The following is an 18,666-nucleotide window of genomic DNA, read 5'->3' as shown; positions in this document are numbered from 1 at the left end:
ATCTGCCAGTTCACAGGTAATTATGTTACAGAGCACAAACTAGATCCAAGATTCCAGAGACTTCCTGGTCAAGTGTTTTTAATTGCTCACACTGAGATATGTAATAGGGAGGATTATTAATTTCTAGACCCAATTATTTTCATTCTTGTCCTAAAGTGTGGACAAGAGTTCTAGCATAATAATGCACCACAGAAATTTAGAAACTATAAGTTTAAAAAAGTCCAGAGAAATCAACACATTTTAAAAATCAGTAATTACCTGATAAAAGAAATAATAGAAAATACAATTTACATCTATAGTATTTGCATTAGATTTCAAACTACTCAAGACTTTTACCACTATCTGCATTACTTCTATATATTTAAGTAGGCAAGCAAGTATGAATGCAAATTTACTAGTTTATTTTTTTCATGTTTTAAGTACCATTAAATAAATGAATCAGTAAGAATGATACAGAAAAATAAGACTTTTTAATTATTTTTAAAGTTTTTCTAACAATCTCTAGTTCCAGGAAAAGTCTTTATTAACACCTGCATACATCTATAAGTTCCTGAATTTCAAAAGAAAGAATAGCATAAAAGAGAAAAATTATAGACTGTATCCTCTATTCTTGGTCAGATAAATGAAAACACTAAAAGATGAAGAGTGGTTTGGTGACAAATCATGGTTTAAATCACAGACAGAAACAAATATACACATATAATTTTTTTTTTCAGGGTAAAGAAATGAGGTCAGCAGGTTACTAACATAACATTCCAGTAATTATCTTATATACTGATAATCACTAAGTCTTATCCTTGAACTACAAGAATAAAATTTAAAAACTCACTCTGTTCATTATCATTCCACTGATTTCAAGTACAGACATGTCTGCTTTCTTACAATCGTTACCTTCCCATACTATAGCACTTATTTTTTCTAATCCTGGGTGGGAACTATGGAGCCAGGGCAAATGACTCTATAAAAAAAAATTAGGACAGATACTGATCACATTTAATAAATAAAATGTGTGCATATAAAATAGAATATATGTCTCCATATACACATACGATTTTAACAAAACTAAAAACATCAATGTATGTTTTACAAATGAAACATAAAGATCTGTACATAGCCAATATATTTATTATACATACAATTTTAAGACACTAAAATTTTATCTTAAAATTAGTTGGCATATAACTGAACATATAAGAAGTTACATGGTTATAAAACTGTATAGGTTGAGAACTTTCTGTAACAAGTATTAGACAATCTAAGTTCAAAAAATACTAAAACCTGTCAGTAAAAGTACTTAGTTGTTAATCAGTCTGCACAGCTGTTATATACTAATGTTAAAAGACAAATGGATATCAACTAGTTTATAGTAACCATTTTCCAACTTAATGATGATTCACTGAAAAAGAATATGACATCCGAGATTTGAATCTCTTTGAAAGACTATATAGTGCTACAGTCTTATTCCAAAAATGACTCTTCCTTACATATGTAACCTTTAATATCTGACTTAAGTTATTTTTCTGATATTTTAATCCAGCATTTCTCCAAAGGACCAATTCAACTTTTTAATTTTTTTTTCACATAGAGCAAATGGTACAAAACTGAAGCACTCAGCCTTCTAAGTAGCTTGGACTACAGACATGCACCACCACACATGGCTAACTTTTTTATTTTTAGTAGAGACGGCGTTTCACCATGTTGGCCAGGCTGGTCAATCTCCTGACCTCAGGTGATCTACTGGCTGTTACCTCCCAAAGTGCTGGGATTATAGGTGTGAACCACTGTGCCCAGCCCCAAAACAGAGCAGTTGAGTTAATGACAGCAACAAAATTAATGACACACTAAACCTTTACATAATCAGACTTTGAAAAGAGAAGTAACACTAAATGATTAGACCCAGAGAGAGATCAGTTTGCTTGTTTACATTGCAGTATTTCTAGCATATTTTTAAGGAATCATACACTTGTCACATTTTCTAAAAACGATAGTTTTGGCATTTGTAGCAATCTCAGGAAATAGATCTTTGACATTCTAATATTAAAATTTTATAATATATTCCATTAAAAATAAATTCTAACAATGAACAGAAGAATCTACTCCAGATACATTAATTCTTTAGAAGACAAAATGTGATTAAAATATGGTAAAGAAAGTTTCTTGTAAACTTTTAACACTTTGCTCTAGGGGGAGTAAAGTTGCATTGATTAATTTCAACTCAAGTTGAATAATAATAATTCAATAAGAAAGTAGAGGTGGAAAATTTTTATCTTTTCCAGAGATATAGGATTTTAGTATACTTTAACTTTCATGGTATGCATTTCATTACTTGAGGTCCTGAAGAGTGCTAAGATACTAGCTATTAACTACCAACTTAATTTCTCAAATGTTATTTCCTAGTTTACCTCCAAACACAATATTCCATTTTGGGAAAGAAAGAATCTGTACCAAAATATGTATCAAACTTTCTTTAGAAATTTAATAATTTTTAAACATAATGGAATCAAAAAGCCAAAAACAAGAAGTGCAAGAAGCTAAAAGGAAAGAATTGTTAACTTGAGAGGAAAGAGATTTCAACCAGTGATTTATAGACTTTTTTAAACTCTCAGTCTGGAATAGTAAATTAAGATCTTCCTAATTATATGAATATCAATACCAAGAACCCCAACCAGAGACAGAAACAAGAAATCAGGACATTCTCATTGTCCTTCCAAAAGTACTCCTTTTATATCTAGCTACTTGCCAATTACTCTAACTAGCATCTGATATTATTTCTAGAAAGACAAAAGACAAAAAAGAAGACAGCAACTAGAAACTGAATTTTAAAAGATTTAATTATATTTTCAATGTTGTGTGTAGAAACTTGAAAAAAATAATAGAAACTAAAAGACTGCTATCTATGTACATGTGTGTGTCTGTGTGCACATGTGTGTGAAATGTACACTGAAAAAGAGTCTTGCTGAATCATGTCCTCAGTGTGGAGAACAGCATCACATGAAATATTTTTTTTTTAAAGATTCAGGGAAAACAACAGAGCAAATAATTCCATTTTATAATTTTATCACACAGGTTATTCTGAATACATTTTCTTATTTTCTTTCTTTCTTTCTTTTTTGAGACTGTGTCTCACTCTATCACCCAGGCTGGAGTGATACAGCTCTTGGCTCACTGAAACCTCTGCCTTCTGGGTTCAAGTGATGCTAATGCCTCAGCCTCCTCAGTAGCTGGGATACGGGTACCTGCCACCAGGCCCGGCTAATTTTTGTATTTTCAGTAGAGACAGGCTTTCACCATGTTGGCCAGGCTGGTCTCAAACTCCTGACCTCAAGTGATCTGCCTGCCTCAGCCTCCCAAAGTGCTGGGATAACAGGCATGAGCCATGGTGCCTGGCCTCTAAATACATTTTCAAACTAAAATTTAGAACTTAAATTTTTGTTTTCCTTTGGAGACAGTATCACAGCTCCAAAAATTTATAACTTATAAAATGATTATTCCTTTTCCTTATTTAAAATCTCAACTGCTTTGCTCCTTTGTTAATTCAAAATTACCTGAAAACCTTAATGCTAAAATGGTGGCATGTTTTATTTCAAATAAATTCACCATGACAATCACATTCTGGTGTTACCAACTGTGGGAATGCAGCCATTTAAAGCTTTATACTTACTAAAAAATGAATTTCAGCTGAATATAGATTTATATGTCATTATATATTCAGCTATGGAGGAAGTCTAGAGGAGGAAAGTTTTCTCCTTTGGAAATGTTTCAATTAGTATTTACAAAAAAAAAAACCGATAAAACAAAAATACACATTCGAAAATATTCTGATTAGAACAAATGCTCAGTGTTTTTTCATGAGAAGGGATTTTTCCATCTTTGTGGTAGGCAGACAAAGCTCTTCCAAACCTAACGGAGACTGGTTAAACAAGAAAAAAAAAAAAAAAACAGGCAGCTTTTTAGTAAAGGGAACTAATTTCCATTACTTAGCTACTAGTAAAACTAAAAACATGAGCTTTATATTTTGAAATCTGAGAATTAAAAATATGTCTAAGATCAAGTCTTTAATCTAAAAGCAAAACCAATATAAGCCTAGAATATCATAATTACATATACAGAGTAGAACACTAACACATTTTATCTTACCCAAAAAGCAGCAGAGTAGGAACAATTTACTCCGCATAGACATCATAAAACATTTTTAAAAATCATTTAAGAAAGGCCTAATTGGCATGTGTTGAAAAAATTTAATTTTGTTTCAAGCACTCAATATTTATTAAATACCTACTGTGTACCTCACACTGTGTGATACAATATTGAGAACACACGGTCCCTGTTTTTATGCTGTTTATTGCCATCTCTAGGAAAATAACTCACAGGCATTTCCCTCAATCTCAACTCCAGTTGTTAGTCTCAGTGACTTAGATGAATACGCAGATGACTCATTCAACATCCTATGGTTTCATGGATTATTCATTGTTTTTTCATTTCTTCATTACTAGGGACTCTACACTACTCCCATAGCCATACCCTAGATCTTGTCACCATACGAAACTGTTCTACTTCTAAAAGGAATCTACTACAACCTCCCATCTTACCTGGTCTCTCAAACCTTCAATTCTAAAACACTTGTTCCCTTGAACACACCTATCTTTAAATGTATCAGTCCCTTCCTGCTTTCATTTCATTCTCAATCTAACAATCTAATGACTAGACTCCCACCAGATCCACCATTTCAATTATCTCCTCTCCTGTCCCTTGAACAGCAACTATTTATTGAGCACTTACTCTGTGTGACTTTGGGCACATTACTCAACTCAGAGCAATGTAAAATGAAAATAAACTACATTACCACAAGTTATGAAGATCAAATGCATGAGATAGCTTATCTAGATTACTTTGTACAGTGTGTGGCATAAGCAAATGCTTATTAAATGTCAGATATAATTATTCCAACTACATTCCAGAAAACATCATATAACTGTACATAGCACAGGCAACTACAAATTCATGGCTTCAAATTCCAGCTAGACTCTCCACAATGTACCAGGGCAGTGTGATTGTTTCGATGTGTGCATTGGCTTGAACACACACACACACACACACACACACACACACACTCACTCTCTCTCTCTCTCTCTCTCTCTCTCTCTCTCCTCCCTCCCTCTCCCTTTCTGTCCCCTTTCTCCATTCCCCACAAATGGTAACTTAAAGCATTCACCATCGTTAAAAAGCCTCCTAGTGTATCATCTCCCTTACTGCCAGTAGATCCCTTGGACTCCTGCACTTCACAGAAAAGGGATCATCAGGCAATAACTCTCTTATCATCTCGCTTGCTCCATGCACTCATCCTTATCCTCCTATCTCAGAAGAAGTTGTTTTCCTCTTCCTGTCACATGCTAAGCTTCCTGACTATGATTCCCCTCCAAAATTCTAAGAAATCTCATTCCACCAGTCAACATTTTCTCCATACCTCATTGATTCTATTTTTAGTAGAGACAGGGTTTCACCACGTTGGTCAGGCTTGTCTTGAACTCCTGGCCTCTAGTGATCCACCTGCCTCAGTCTCCCAAAGTGCTGGGATTACAGGCGTGTGCCACTGCGCAGCCATAGCCATACTTTTTAAACGTCATTCCCCATTCTCACTCCTCAACCCCTTGTAGTGAAGCTTCCTTTCCCCTAATACTTTTCCCATAGCTGAAGCCTAAACTAATGGATCTATTTTTTTAACTGAAACATTTCAATCCGATAGAGAATGATAGTAACAGTCGGGTTTATCACATTTTAACTGCTCCCTTATTTGCATCAGATATTTAATAAAATATCACAGGTAAATCTGAAACCCACTATGCACCCTTCCCTTCTTTTACCCCCCAGACATACTATTCTAAACTTGGTGTACATTATTCCTTTGCTTATCTTCATATTCCTGCTGCATATGCTTTTATCCATAAACAATATGTAATATAGTTTTACACATTTTACAACCTTAAATAAATAGTATATATCTAAAGTAAAGGCAGCTTGCATTTTTCATTTAAAATTATATTCAAAAAGATTTATTCATGTTGATATACGCAGCCGAGTTCATTCAATTTCACTGCTGTATACTGTTTTATCACACATCATGATTTATTAATTCCACTATTAATGGCTATTACATTTTCAACTTTCAGTATCATGCACAATGCAATTAACAATCTTTAATGTGTCTCCCTGTGTCTGTCTCCTAAAGTTTCATTCTAAAGTGGAATGAAGGGGTCCTAGAATATATAGAACTTCAATTTGACTATATAATGACAAACTGCTCTCCAAAGTAGCTGTAGAAATAAACAACAGCATTAAAGGGTTCTTTCTTCATATTCTTGCCAACACTGAAGTTTATCAGGTTTTAAAGTTTGACAATTTGATCAATATAAAATAGTGTCTCATTGTTCTAATTTGTATTTCCCTAACTAGGAAAGATGGTCAAGGCTGACCATCTCCACTTATATTTTATTAGTCATCCAAGTGAGTTGTCTGTTTACATCCTTTTATTTTTCTATTCAGTTATTTGTCTTTTACTTATTCATCTGTAGGAATTCTTTACATCCTGTATGTGTTAACACTCTGACAGTTAATGTATTGAAATTATCTTCTCCCAGCCTGTGGCTTGTCTTTTAACATAACCAAAGTTTTACATTTTAAGATATTCAAATATATCTCTCCATTTTTGTTTGAGCTTTTTATATCTTGTTTTTAAAAATTCTTCTCTAACCTGAAGTAACAAAGATTTTTCTCCTATATTTTTTTCTAAATGTTTTTAAAGTTTTGCTTTTCACCTTTAGGAACTATTTGGAATATATTTTCAAATGTATTATCATTTGACTCATAACCATATAATCTATTATTTTTCTACTGATTTGTAATGCCACTTATCATCTCATATTAGTGATCCGTTACAAACATATGTCTATTTCTAGGTTTTCTATTCTGTTCCATTGGTATATATATGTTTATATATCTATACCATACTATCTTGAGAGTATTAAATTTAAAGTAAATTTTTATATCCAGTAGGGAAAGATCTCTGTTGTTCTTCAAAATTGTTTTTGCTATTCTTGATATTTTGCTCTTTAATATGGACTTTAAATCACTCTAACTCCAACCAAAACCAGACAGAGATAAAGAGACTAGAGCTCCCTTATTTCTACCATGTAAGGATACAAGGGTAAGATAGCTTTGTAAGCCAGGAAGAGGACCTTTACCAAGAACTAATCATGCTGGCACCCTGATCTTGGACTTCTAGGCTATAGAACTGTGAGGAATAAATGTTTGCTGTTTAAGCCACCCAGCCTATGGTGGTGTTATAGCAGAAGGTTCTTTGATAGCTATGCATTACTCTTTTATCAGACTGAAAGTTCTCTTTTTTTTCCTTGTTTTCTGACTTTACTTGGTTTTATTGACAGAATTAGATGAGGAGTTGGATAAGAGAGAGAAGGTGAGGAAGAGTGACAATTTTAAATGAATGGAGAGGTCATTCACCAAAATTCTGACTGCAACAATAAAAACAGATTTATGAGGGAGGACTAGCTAAATTTCAGGTATTGGTAGGACATTCAAATAAAGATATCTTATAAAACTGTGCTGTCCAATATAGTACCCTACTCACATGTGGCTATTCAACATTTGAAATGTGGCTAGTCTGGCTGGGCACAGTGGTTCACGCCAGTAATCCCAGCACTTTGGGAGTCTGAGGCGGGCAAATCACTTGAGGTCAGGACTTGAAGTCCAGCCTGGCCAACATGGTGAAAGCCTATTTCTACTAAAAATAAAAAAATTAGCCAGGCATGGTGGCAGGTGCCTGTAATCCCAGCTACTCAGGAAGCTGAGGCAGGAGAATCATTGAACCTGGAGGCAGAGGTTACAGTGAGCCAAGATCAGGCCATTGCACTCTGGTCAACAAGAGTGAGATTCCGTCTGAAAAAAAAGATAAAAAAATAAAAAATAAAAAATAAAAAAAAGAAATACGGCTAGTCCGAAATGAGAAGTGTTTACACTGGATTCTGAAGATTTAGGATTAACATACAAAATATTTCATTGATATGTTTCATGTTATACGTTGAAGTGATTTGAATCTAATAAGCTAAATAAAAATTAGAATTAATTTCCCCTTTTAAAAAAATTAATTAGGCTACCAGAAAATTTAAAATTATATATTTGACTTTCATAATATTTCCATTGGACAGTATTACTACGGGCACTTGGAGATACAAATTTGATATTCATGAGATGCAGATTTGTGAATATAACCTTATAGATGGAGTTCAGACCAAGGTGCACATGCATCTGGCCATAAAGTGTGTTGCTTAAGAAAGTACTAATGCACCTAACACACGATTTGACTTACAAAATTCAATTTACCAGTAAGTTTTCGGGAACATACACAACCACAATGTAAGTACTGAGATTCTATGTTTTGATGAAGCCAGACCACAGCTCACATAACAAAAATTATAGAAATATAAGCTTGAATGTAAGCTGCTTCTTCACCTCTGTAAAATCTGAACATAAACTCAAAGAAGCTTCACTGATAACTCCACATAAGCCCAAACCATAAACCAACCTGATGAAAAGGGTCGTCTCTATATTCTTTTTTCACACATGGATTAATTTGAGGATTTTCCACATCTGTCTCACTGGTACAAGATGAATGGCATTCTGCACAATGTAACAAGTCTTCCCATAACACATCTTCTGTTTCAGATTCTGGCCTTGCACTCTCAGAATCCTGTCTGGAACTTGAACAGCGAGAGCTGCAACTAGTACCCGATTTAGGGGCATCCTGAAATCAAGATATTCTTGGACATTAATACAATTTATGTACCCTTTCCAACTCAAAGGATTCTATCAGAACTCATATATTGATACTTTTGGCTAAAACAACAAATATAACCTCAAAGGACAGTGAGACAGCAAAACATTACAAAATATATTAGTTTTTATTCAGTAACAAAATACCCTCACATACTCCAAAATACCCTCACATCAAAATTTATTTGATTTCATATTTCAGCTCAGATATTACTTTGCATGCAAAGGTTGCAACTATTTTCTCTTAAATTTTATATGAAGTTCACAACTCAGGTAGGCAGAGACTAAATTCATATGGTCTGCATGGTGAACATTAACCAATTTTAATTGATGTTATTAAAGGTGATACCATTGGCCTTCCATATCCATGCATTCCACATCTGCAGATAGAAAAACCAATATTCCTGGGATGCAGAACCGACAGTTTTGTAGACCTGGAGGGCAAGGACTGACTTTATGTGCATCAGGTTCCACAGGGCTGACTGTGAGACTTGAGAATCCTTGGATTTTGTTATTTACAGGAAGGCCGGATATCCACGAATCTCCCATGGATACCAAGGAATGACTGTATTTTCTTATTATAGTCAATTTTTTTTTTTTTAAGCAAGTGAGGGTTTCATTTATCTACTGTTTTTGTTTCGCAAGTGGAAATGAAATAAATTAACATAAAATTGACATCTAAACCAAGAAGGTAATTGCCAACTCATGTTCTTGAGATAACCTGTGGTGTAAAAGTAAAAAACTAAAACAAGTTAAATAATTTCATCAGTTTACTTTATCTGGGAGATTTTAACGTACAAAATAAAGATGAATAAAATTGTGATTTAAATTAATTAAAAAGAACTTTTGCTGAACAAATCACTGTAATGGCCATCCTTATGGCCAGGTATGTTCAAATTTGGGTTTTGGGTTTTTGGTTTTTTTTTGCTTTCCTCTGTGACTAGATTTGCCATGTACCTTTACAATATGTTATATTTATCCCTTTGTCTTTCCTGTGCTATCACCGAGTTCAGACTTTATCATTTACACTTTCATTGCTGTAAGCACCTCCTAATTGATCTTTGCCTGAAAGTCCTCCCTTGTCTTTCCAGAATAAACTTCCTAAAGCACAGCTGTCCTTTGACTCCTCTAGTCAAAATCTTTCCTTGGCTTCCCACTGCTCTCCTGGAAAGAGTTCCAATTCCTTCACCTAGCATGCTCATCTTCATGCGTATGTCTTTTTGACCTTGTCTTCCACATCATACCACAACCTTTTTCTCCAGCGACAGTGGGCTACTCCTATGCCACCTAAGCATGGCTTGTTCTTTGCTTTATGTTCCACTCAACGACTTAATTATGCTCCTACCTCTTATCATTCATCCTGCTCTCCTTTAAAAAGCTATTAAAAATTAACAGAGCATGGAATACAAACCTGGCACAAAGCAGGGGCTCAACAAATGCTACCTTAAAGCCACCTACCTAGAGTGCTCACTTTGTCCCTGAAGTGAGTTATTTCTTTCTTTTTTTTTTTTTTTTTTTTTTTTGTTGAGACAGAGGCTTATTCGGTCACCCAGGCTACAGTGCAGTGGTGCATGATCTTGGCTCACCACAACCTCCGCCTCCTGGGTTCAAGTGATTCTCTTGCCTCAACCTCCCAAGTAGCTGGGATTATAGATGCACACCACTGCACCTGGCTAAGTTTTGTGTTTTTTGTAGAGATGGGTTTTCACCATGTTGGCCAGACTAGTCTTGAACTCCTGACCTCAGGTGATACGTCTACCTTGGCCTCCAAAAGTGCTGGGATTACAGGCGTGAGCCACCAAAGCTGGCCTGAAGTGAGTTATTATTATTTATATTAATTTGACAATAAATTTTGCACTGCTTTCCAGAATCAATCAATCTCTCTTTCTAACTATCTATCTTTCTATCTATTTTTTTTGAGATGGAGTCTCCCTCTGTCACCCAGGCTGGAGTACAGTGGCACTATCTGAGTTGACCTGCAACCTCCACCTCCCAGGTTCAAGCAGTTCTCCTGTCTCTTGAGTGGCTAGGAGTACAGGAGCCTGCCACCACACCCCAGCTAATTTTTGTGTTTTCAGTAGAAACGGGGTTTTACCATGTTGGCCAGGCTGGTCTGGAACTCCTGAACTTAAGTGATCCGCCTACCTTACCCTCCCAAAATGCTGTGATTACAGGAGTCAGTCACGGCACTGGCCTCTTATTATTTATTTATTTATTGTTTGAAGCAGGGCTGCATAGCTGGGACTACATGACTGTACCATTATGCTTGGCTAAATTTCATTTTGGTTTTTTTTTTTTTTTTTTTTTTTTTTTTTGAGTGATGGGGGTTTTACCATGTTACACAGGCTGTTCTCTAACTTCTCAGCTTAAGGGATCCAACCACCTCAGCCTCCCAAAGTACTCGGATTACAGGCATGAGCCACCGCATGTGCAGCCAAAAAAAAAAAAATTGATAAAGGTAGTTTATTATATATATCTTCCAATGAAGGTTTGCTAATCAGATTTAGAAATAAGTAACAGGATTAAAAGCCTAATGACTTTAACTGAAACTAATGAATGATTTCAGGATTAAGAATACATCTATAGTTCTTTAGAAATGTGGTGTTTTTTTTGTTTGTTTGTTTGTTTTTTAAAGACGGAGTCTTGCTCTGTCACCAGGCTGGAGTGCAGTGGCGAGATCTCGGCTCACTGAAACTTCTGCCTGCTGGGTCCAAGCCATTCTCCTGCCTCAGCCTCCTGAGCAGCTGGGAGTAGAGGTGCACGTCAGTCACCAAGCCCAGCTAATTTTTGTATTTTTAGTAGATATGGGGTTTCATCATGTTGGTCAGGATGGTCTGGACCACTTGACCTCGTGATCCTCCCACCTCAGCCTCACAAAGTGCTGGGATTACAGGCGTGAGCCACTGTGCCTAGCCAAGTGGGTAATTTTACAAATGTAAAAATCTCGCTGGGAGCAGTGGCTCGGGCCTATAATCGCAGCACTTTGGGAGATCGAGGTGGGTGGATGAAGGCCAGCCTAGTCAACATGGTGAAACCCCGTCTCTACCAAAAATACAAAAATTAGTCGGGCATGGTGGCTGGCGCCTTTAATGCCAGCTACTCGGGAGGCTGACGCAGGATAATCACTTGAACCCGGGAGGCAGAGGTTGCAGCCAGCGGAGATCGCCCCACTGCACTTCAGCCTGGGCAACAAGAATGAAACTCTACCTCAAAAAAAAAAAAAAAAAAAAAACCACACACACACACACAAAACTAAAAATTGTTGCCTATAATTACCTACATTTCAAACAGAATCTTACCTACAATATTTGCGTGATTAATAGTGAATTTCACTACAAATTGCCAAATAAAGTGTAAGAAAAGAAAATTTGAGAATTGAAGAAATCAGTTGAAGTTAACCACATTTTTTTTTTTTTTTTTGGAGATAGAGTCTTGCTCTGTCACACAGGTGCGATCTCGGGTCACTGCAGTGGTGCGATCTCAGGTCACTGCAGCCTCCACCTCCTGGGTTCAAGCAATTATCCTGCCTCAACCTCCTGAGTAGCCAGGATTACAGGGGCCCACCACCATGCCCAACTACTTTTTTTTTTTTTTTTTTTGTATTTTTAGTAGAGATGGGGTTTTACCAACTTGGCCATGCTGGTCTTGAACTCCTGACCTCATGATCCACCCACCTCAGCCTCCCAAAGTGCTGGGATTACAGACATGGTGAGCCACTATACCTAGCCTATTTCAAATCTTTAGATAGCTAAAACTGAACACAGAATCAAAATACACAGAGTATTTATTTGAAGAGAATATGGATTTATAACATAAACGCTTTTTGTGGGGGTGGAAGGAAAATTGTTTAAAAAAACTCAAGAGAAGTTAAATAATTTTTCCCAAGGTCATTTAGATAGCCTAATTCCACACCCATGGTTTCTTCATTATGCTTCTTATCAAATGTTACCTTTATTAGATGAAAAGCTAACTTACAATTGGGAGTAAAAACTGAAAAATATCTGTATAGTTGAACAAAGCAGGACAGAGTAGGAAACAGAACAAAGGCTTTAAAGAAGTTGTCAGTTCCTTAGGACACCTCCTGCATCCCAGATAAGCAATTCCTCCCAACAAGAGACTGGAAGAAGTCAACCAGATATGGTAGATAATAGAAAAAGGCCAAAAATGGGAATTAAATGAAAGTCTACACATTAAATAAGATTCCCACCTCATCCCCAGTTCCCTTGGTGCCAAACACCAGAGCAGCCTGTTTTACTATCTACTACTCCCATCCAACCAGAAGACAGGATGATTCTTCCCTAAAAAATAGATGCCCCTAAAAAGTTGACCTACTGATATCACCATCTGGGAGGCTTACAACAAATGGCTAGGTTCATGACCATTTTCTTACAGTAAAGCCCACCAATCCCATTCATGCACAAAATACTTCCCCAAAGAATTTTCTTTTTCATTTTGTTTTTCTTTTATCAATTAGAATACTTTTATAAAGAAAAATTAAAGTTCAAACTACTATATCTTTAGCTCCCAAGTCTTTCTGAAAAGACCTTAAGTAGTCTTTGATAGCTTCCTGGCTCTCTATCATATTATAAGAGGTTTCATGGTCATTTTGTGTATTTCCTGCAACAAATAAGAATCAGGAATCAGTCACTTCTTCAAGAAGCTGTTGTTTTTGTTTTTGTTTTGTTTTGGTTATTTAGTGATAAATGACACAATCTAGGTGGTAAAGGTGCTTGCTCACTGTGTTTGGGTGGGTCCAAATGATTTTTTCATGCCTCACTCTTAAAGGAAAAACATTACGAGTAATTTGAAGAGAGTACAATAATTTATAAAATAAATTTTAATTTATGAATAAAAATGCAAAAGCACCATGAATCTTCTGTTTCAATTTTATTTATTCAAAGAAGGCTTTATTTTTTTTTTTATTTTTTATTTTTTTTCAAAAAAAGCCCTTTAAAGCTGGTTTAAAAGGAAAAATATTTTAGAACTGAATGCAGCTTTTAAAATATCACCTAGTCAGGGCCGGGCGCGGTGGCTCAAGCCTGTAATCCCAGCACTTTGGGAGGCCAAGGCGGGTGGATCACAAGGTCAAGAGATCGAGACCATCCTGGTCAATCAACATGGTGAAACCCCGTCTCTACTAAAAATACAAAAAATTAGCTGGGCATGGTGGTGCGTGCCTGTAATCCCAGCTACTCAGGAGGCTGAGGCAGGAGAATTGCCTGAACCCAGGAGGCAGAGGTTGCGGCGAGCCGAGATCGCGCCATTGCACTCCAGCCTGGGTAACAAGAGCGAATCTCCATCACAAAAAAAAAAAAAAAAAAAAAAAAAATCACCTAGTCTATATAAAGAATTGTATAGCCTTATTTTATATTTATGTAATTCCTTATGTCATTAAAAAAGATGTAAACCAACCAATGCTTACTATCAGGCTTACTTAGCTGGAAATAAAGATTTTAAGCAACCTTTTAATTTCAAAGTTAACATTAGTAGGTAGAACAATGTTCTGCCCTTCAAGAACTCTCATCATTTAAAATACAGTTATACACCCAGAAGAGCAAAGATCATGGAGTGAGAAAAATACCTCTACTGCCAAACAATTTATTCTGTAGAAGAGGGGTCAAACAGCCCTCCAGCTCCCTTCCAGCAACAACTGACTTCTAACAGTACACAGAGTAAGACAGAATTTTACAAGGTTTAGGAACAAGGGACAGTACATCAGATGATATGGGTGAAGAGGCAATGAAGCAGACACATTGGCATTAGTGTCTGTCTAATGGCAGCCAATGGGAAAAGAAACACAACCACAATCACCAGAAAGATTAATCAGAGACACAATCACAAAGAATAGCGTGCAAAGAATAGTAACTCTTCTAACCTTAATACTCTGAAGGCATTCATATTCTAGCAAAGCATAACATGATTTTTTACAAGTTTAAAGGAAAAAGATACTAATAGTAGAAGGTCATGTTTATCAAAAAAGTGGCGTACAGTGTAATTTACTTGCTTTAAAGCCAAATGTTCTACCCTTAGATCAGAAACTGAAAATTCAATTGAATGAAATTCTTTTTTATTTAAATAATTTTAAGCTCAAGAGATATGATATAGTTGAAAAGGGTTTAGAGAAACTAAAAATTAATAAGGAAAAATGGAAACAAAGAAAAAGTGAATTTTGCAGTATGGGGATATTTAATAACTGGTGACAGCAATATGAAGGAAATTACTTAAAATAATAACTTGGCTATGATCAAATGTAGAAAGCCTTTCAAATTGTGGAAAAGATGAACATAGGAGTCTGCAGATTCTCTCTCCTGAATGACCTTCTTTAAAAGCAAACAACAATGTTTAAGTCTTCAAAGATAATGTACAAAATGAGCTCAAATATCTATTAATAGATGTGCAATACATAAACCTAAAACTGCTATTTTATAAATCCAGATCACAATAATTAATATTGATAATAATATGAAATATTTACTTCAACAATTTTTAATTGTTGAAAGAAGTTATAAATTAGTAACATGTAAAACAGATATGTATGTATAAACTTAAGGACAAAGTATATACCTCATTAGGGTAATGTTTCTTATAATGGTGCGACTTTCTATTCCGAAGAACGCTTTCAGAAGTCCTGTCCATATGACGACGTAATGGATATCCCGTTTCAGGACCTTCCTCACTGGAGACTTCATCAGAGACATTCGTTATTGTCCTTTGGGTATCCTAAGTTGGGAGTACACAAAGAGGATTTTAGGTAATTTCTAAGAGACCTTTTAGCTTTTAAACTATGAAATTTGAAATTATATTATACTTACAACTTCAAAATATCCTCAAGTACCACAAAGTAACTAATCAGTATAACATGGTTTTCTAAAAAGAAGTCTTAAATCAGTGACTATAATTTTAAAGCATTTTTACTTTTAAAAGTACTTCAATAGCCATTTGTCAGATATTATCCTATAATATTTCTGTTCAAAAAACATTTGAAATAGCTTCCAAAAATAAGAAATATACCAGACACAGTGGCTTATGCCTGTAATCCCAGCACTTTGGGAGGCTGAGATAGGAGGATTGTTTGAGACCAGGGGTTCTAGACCAGCCTGGACAACACAATGAGTCTAAATCTCTTAAAATAAAAAATCAGCCAGGCACAGCAGGGCACACCTATAGTGCTAGCTACTCAGGAGGCTGAGGTTAGAGATTACTTGAGCACAGAAGTTTTAGGTTGCAGCGAGCTGTAACTGCATTACTGAATTCCAGCCTGAGCCATATAGTGAGACCATGTCTCAAAAAATAAAAAAATTAAAAAGAAAAATAAACAGTAGAAAAGCAGAAGAGAGACCACTTAAATGAAGGTAAAAGAACATATACTATTTTTTCAAACTGAAAAAGCCATCAATAAGACCTACTACTAATTTAATAATGGTTTATGGGGCAAGAGGAAGTAAACAGCAACTGCATGTGTGCACATTTCAGGCAACATTCTACACATACCAATTTGTAAAAGATATCCAGAGTTTAGGAATTATTAAATTACTCTAGAGCATAAGTTTTACTGATATTTTCATGTTCCTCATACAACTTTACTAAGAAATATTAATATAAGCCTGAAAACATGCTTGAAAGCTTTATGACTGAAAATTTATCTGCTGAATGATAACAGTGATGAGAGGCTCACATTATCAGAGCTAAATGCTAGGAAAAATTAAAATCAGTAAGGGACTATATTCATTGCAGGCAGATACTGTTCTGTGGCTACTGGTACTGAAAATACATGAACATTCAAGTAGTAACACATATATACTTTACTCAAAATTAGAGAACCCTCTTTTATTTTCCTCAACACAGTATATTCATGCTCGCATTCCCAAATGTAACAGAAGTAACATCTTTTGACTCTCTCTCTCTCTATTTTTTATAACAGCTTCTAAAGAATAAACTGTTACACCAAAAAAATTCAGGAAGACATCACATTGCTTTGTTACAATAAACCCACAGTCTATTTTAGAAAAGTAAAGAAATAATTGTTCTCTTTAACAAATATGTACCCCATAAGATTTTTTCCAGATTAAAAACGAAACAAAACAGGTAAGTGTTAACACCACAGGTAATGAATGCAGGAAAACCAAGATATATTCTTACAGAGAACATGAATGGAAAACTGGTTTTCTAGTTCAGGCTTATAAATAATTTACATGTTCCACTTAATGCAAGTCTTACACATACAGAAATAGGGAAAGAAAAAGTAAAGCTTAACAAATAACAACTGTAAATTATAATCTGCTTTGCACATTTTGGGGCTGGTCACAGTGGCTCAGGCCTAGAACTTTGGAATGCTGAGGTGGGTGGATAGCTTGACTCTAGGAGTTCGAGGCCAGCATGAGCAACATGGCTAAGCCCTGTCTCTTAAAAAAAAAAAAAAAAAAATTAGCCGGGTGTGGTGGAACATGACTGTAGTCCCGGCTACACAGGAGGCTAAGGCAGAAGGATCGTTTGTGCCTGTGAGGTTGAGGATGCTGTGAGCTGAGATCACACTACCTCACTCCAGCCTGGGTGACACAGTGAGACACTGTCTCAAAAAAAATGTTTTGGAAAAATCAAAGCCATCAATTCAGAAGGTGTCAGATTACACTGTCAATCAAATTTAATCACAACACTTCATCTCATTTACAGTTTCATCAGTGTTATAAAGGCTCACAGAATTAATTCTGGAGAAAATACTTAGTTCAAGGGCAACTACTATATCTAAGTCACTTTATATTAGCTAATATAAAATCACACAATTTTTTAAATTAGCTATTTTAAAAATCACACTTACTTTGCTAGGACCATTCCTCAGTGTTCCTGTGTTCCAGGCTGTCTCTTCTGGTCGAATAGTTTCACACTGAGGTTCATGGTTTTGTATTCCATCTTCACTGCTTTTAACAGTCTTTTTCCCATCAAGGGATACATAGCCATTGTCAGTTTCAGTTGATTTATCAATAGAATTCTTTGCTTTCTTTGATCTAAAAATAAAAATATGAAGAATGGACTTAGCTTATTTTGGATAGGTAACTGATAGAAATTATAATCTGTTAATAATTACATCAGATAGCTATTTCTCTGAATTTTAATGACCACCCTATTTGTATAATAATTTAGAAATATATCTAACAGCTAGTATAAATGTGTAAATTAATGCCCTATTTCAGCTTATTTTAAAGGTTTTGAGGTCTTACAGATAACAATTCTAGGAGACATGCCTTAACTTATCAAAAAATTCTTAGCAAATCATCTGGTCTTTGAGCAAAATCTAGAATCAAAATTTTGCCCATTTTATTATGGTTAATAATATATTTTGAAGTTTTATTTTAAAAATGGTCTGATTGTCAAATTGAGTTGCAATTCGTGGTTTAATTTAATTTTAATACTCTTAATTTCCCCAAATACTTTACATTATATATACACAAATGTCTCTGATAAATTCATTTTAATATACAACTCATTTTAATATACGATGACAGATCTTTTGTAACATTAAAAGATATGAAAAAAAGAAAAATTTTAAATAAGTTTCTAAATAATGGAAGAAGTGAAAAAGAACAATACAAAAAAAATAAAGAAATAACCTCTTTCACCCACTGAAATTATCTCTGGAAAAGTTATTAAAGATATTAGGAATCATGCAGTTTATAAATATCTAAAGGGCTAGAACTGAAGATATTTATAAGAATAAATTTTTTTTCAACATATAAAATACAACATGGGAAATAAGATGTTTTTTACTAACAGGCAAACACTTGAGGAGTCCTCTTCAAAAACTACAGTGGATGAAAGAACAGTTAT

General features: G+C 35.0%; 1 protein-coding gene across 7 annotated transcripts in view; it reads right to left on the bottom strand.

Annotated features, from left to right (window-relative positions):
• PHTF2 (putative homeodomain transcription factor 2) overlaps positions 1 to 18,666 on the bottom strand; it is a 166,928-nt gene that overhangs the window by 17,731 nt on the left and 130,531 nt on the right. For 5 of the 7 annotated variants that reach the window (XM_074379304.1, XM_003921138.4, XM_074379303.1 and 2 more), the window contains 4 exons: positions 17,660 to 17,846; positions 15,409 to 15,564; positions 8,597 to 8,815; positions 830 to 958 (listed from right to left, as the gene is read on the bottom strand). In XM_074379304.1, the coding sequence (XP_074235405.1) occupies positions 830 to 958; positions 8,597 to 8,815; positions 15,409 to 15,564; positions 17,660 to 17,846 (691 nt within the window). The remainder of the gene's footprint in view (positions 1 to 829; positions 959 to 8,596; positions 8,816 to 15,408; positions 15,565 to 17,659; positions 17,847 to 18,666) is intronic. The other 2 variants (XM_074379308.1, XM_074379307.1) reach the window with 1 other exon arrangement.

This window comes from Saimiri boliviensis, chromosome 10 (genome assembly GCF_048565385.1).
Source record: "Saimiri boliviensis isolate mSaiBol1 chromosome 10, mSaiBol1.pri, whole genome shotgun sequence".
Lineage (NCBI taxonomy): Eukaryota > Metazoa > Chordata > Mammalia > Primates > Cebidae > Saimiri > Saimiri boliviensis.
Note: the sequence above shows the minus strand (reverse complement) of the source record. Positions and strands in the feature narration are given on the sequence as shown.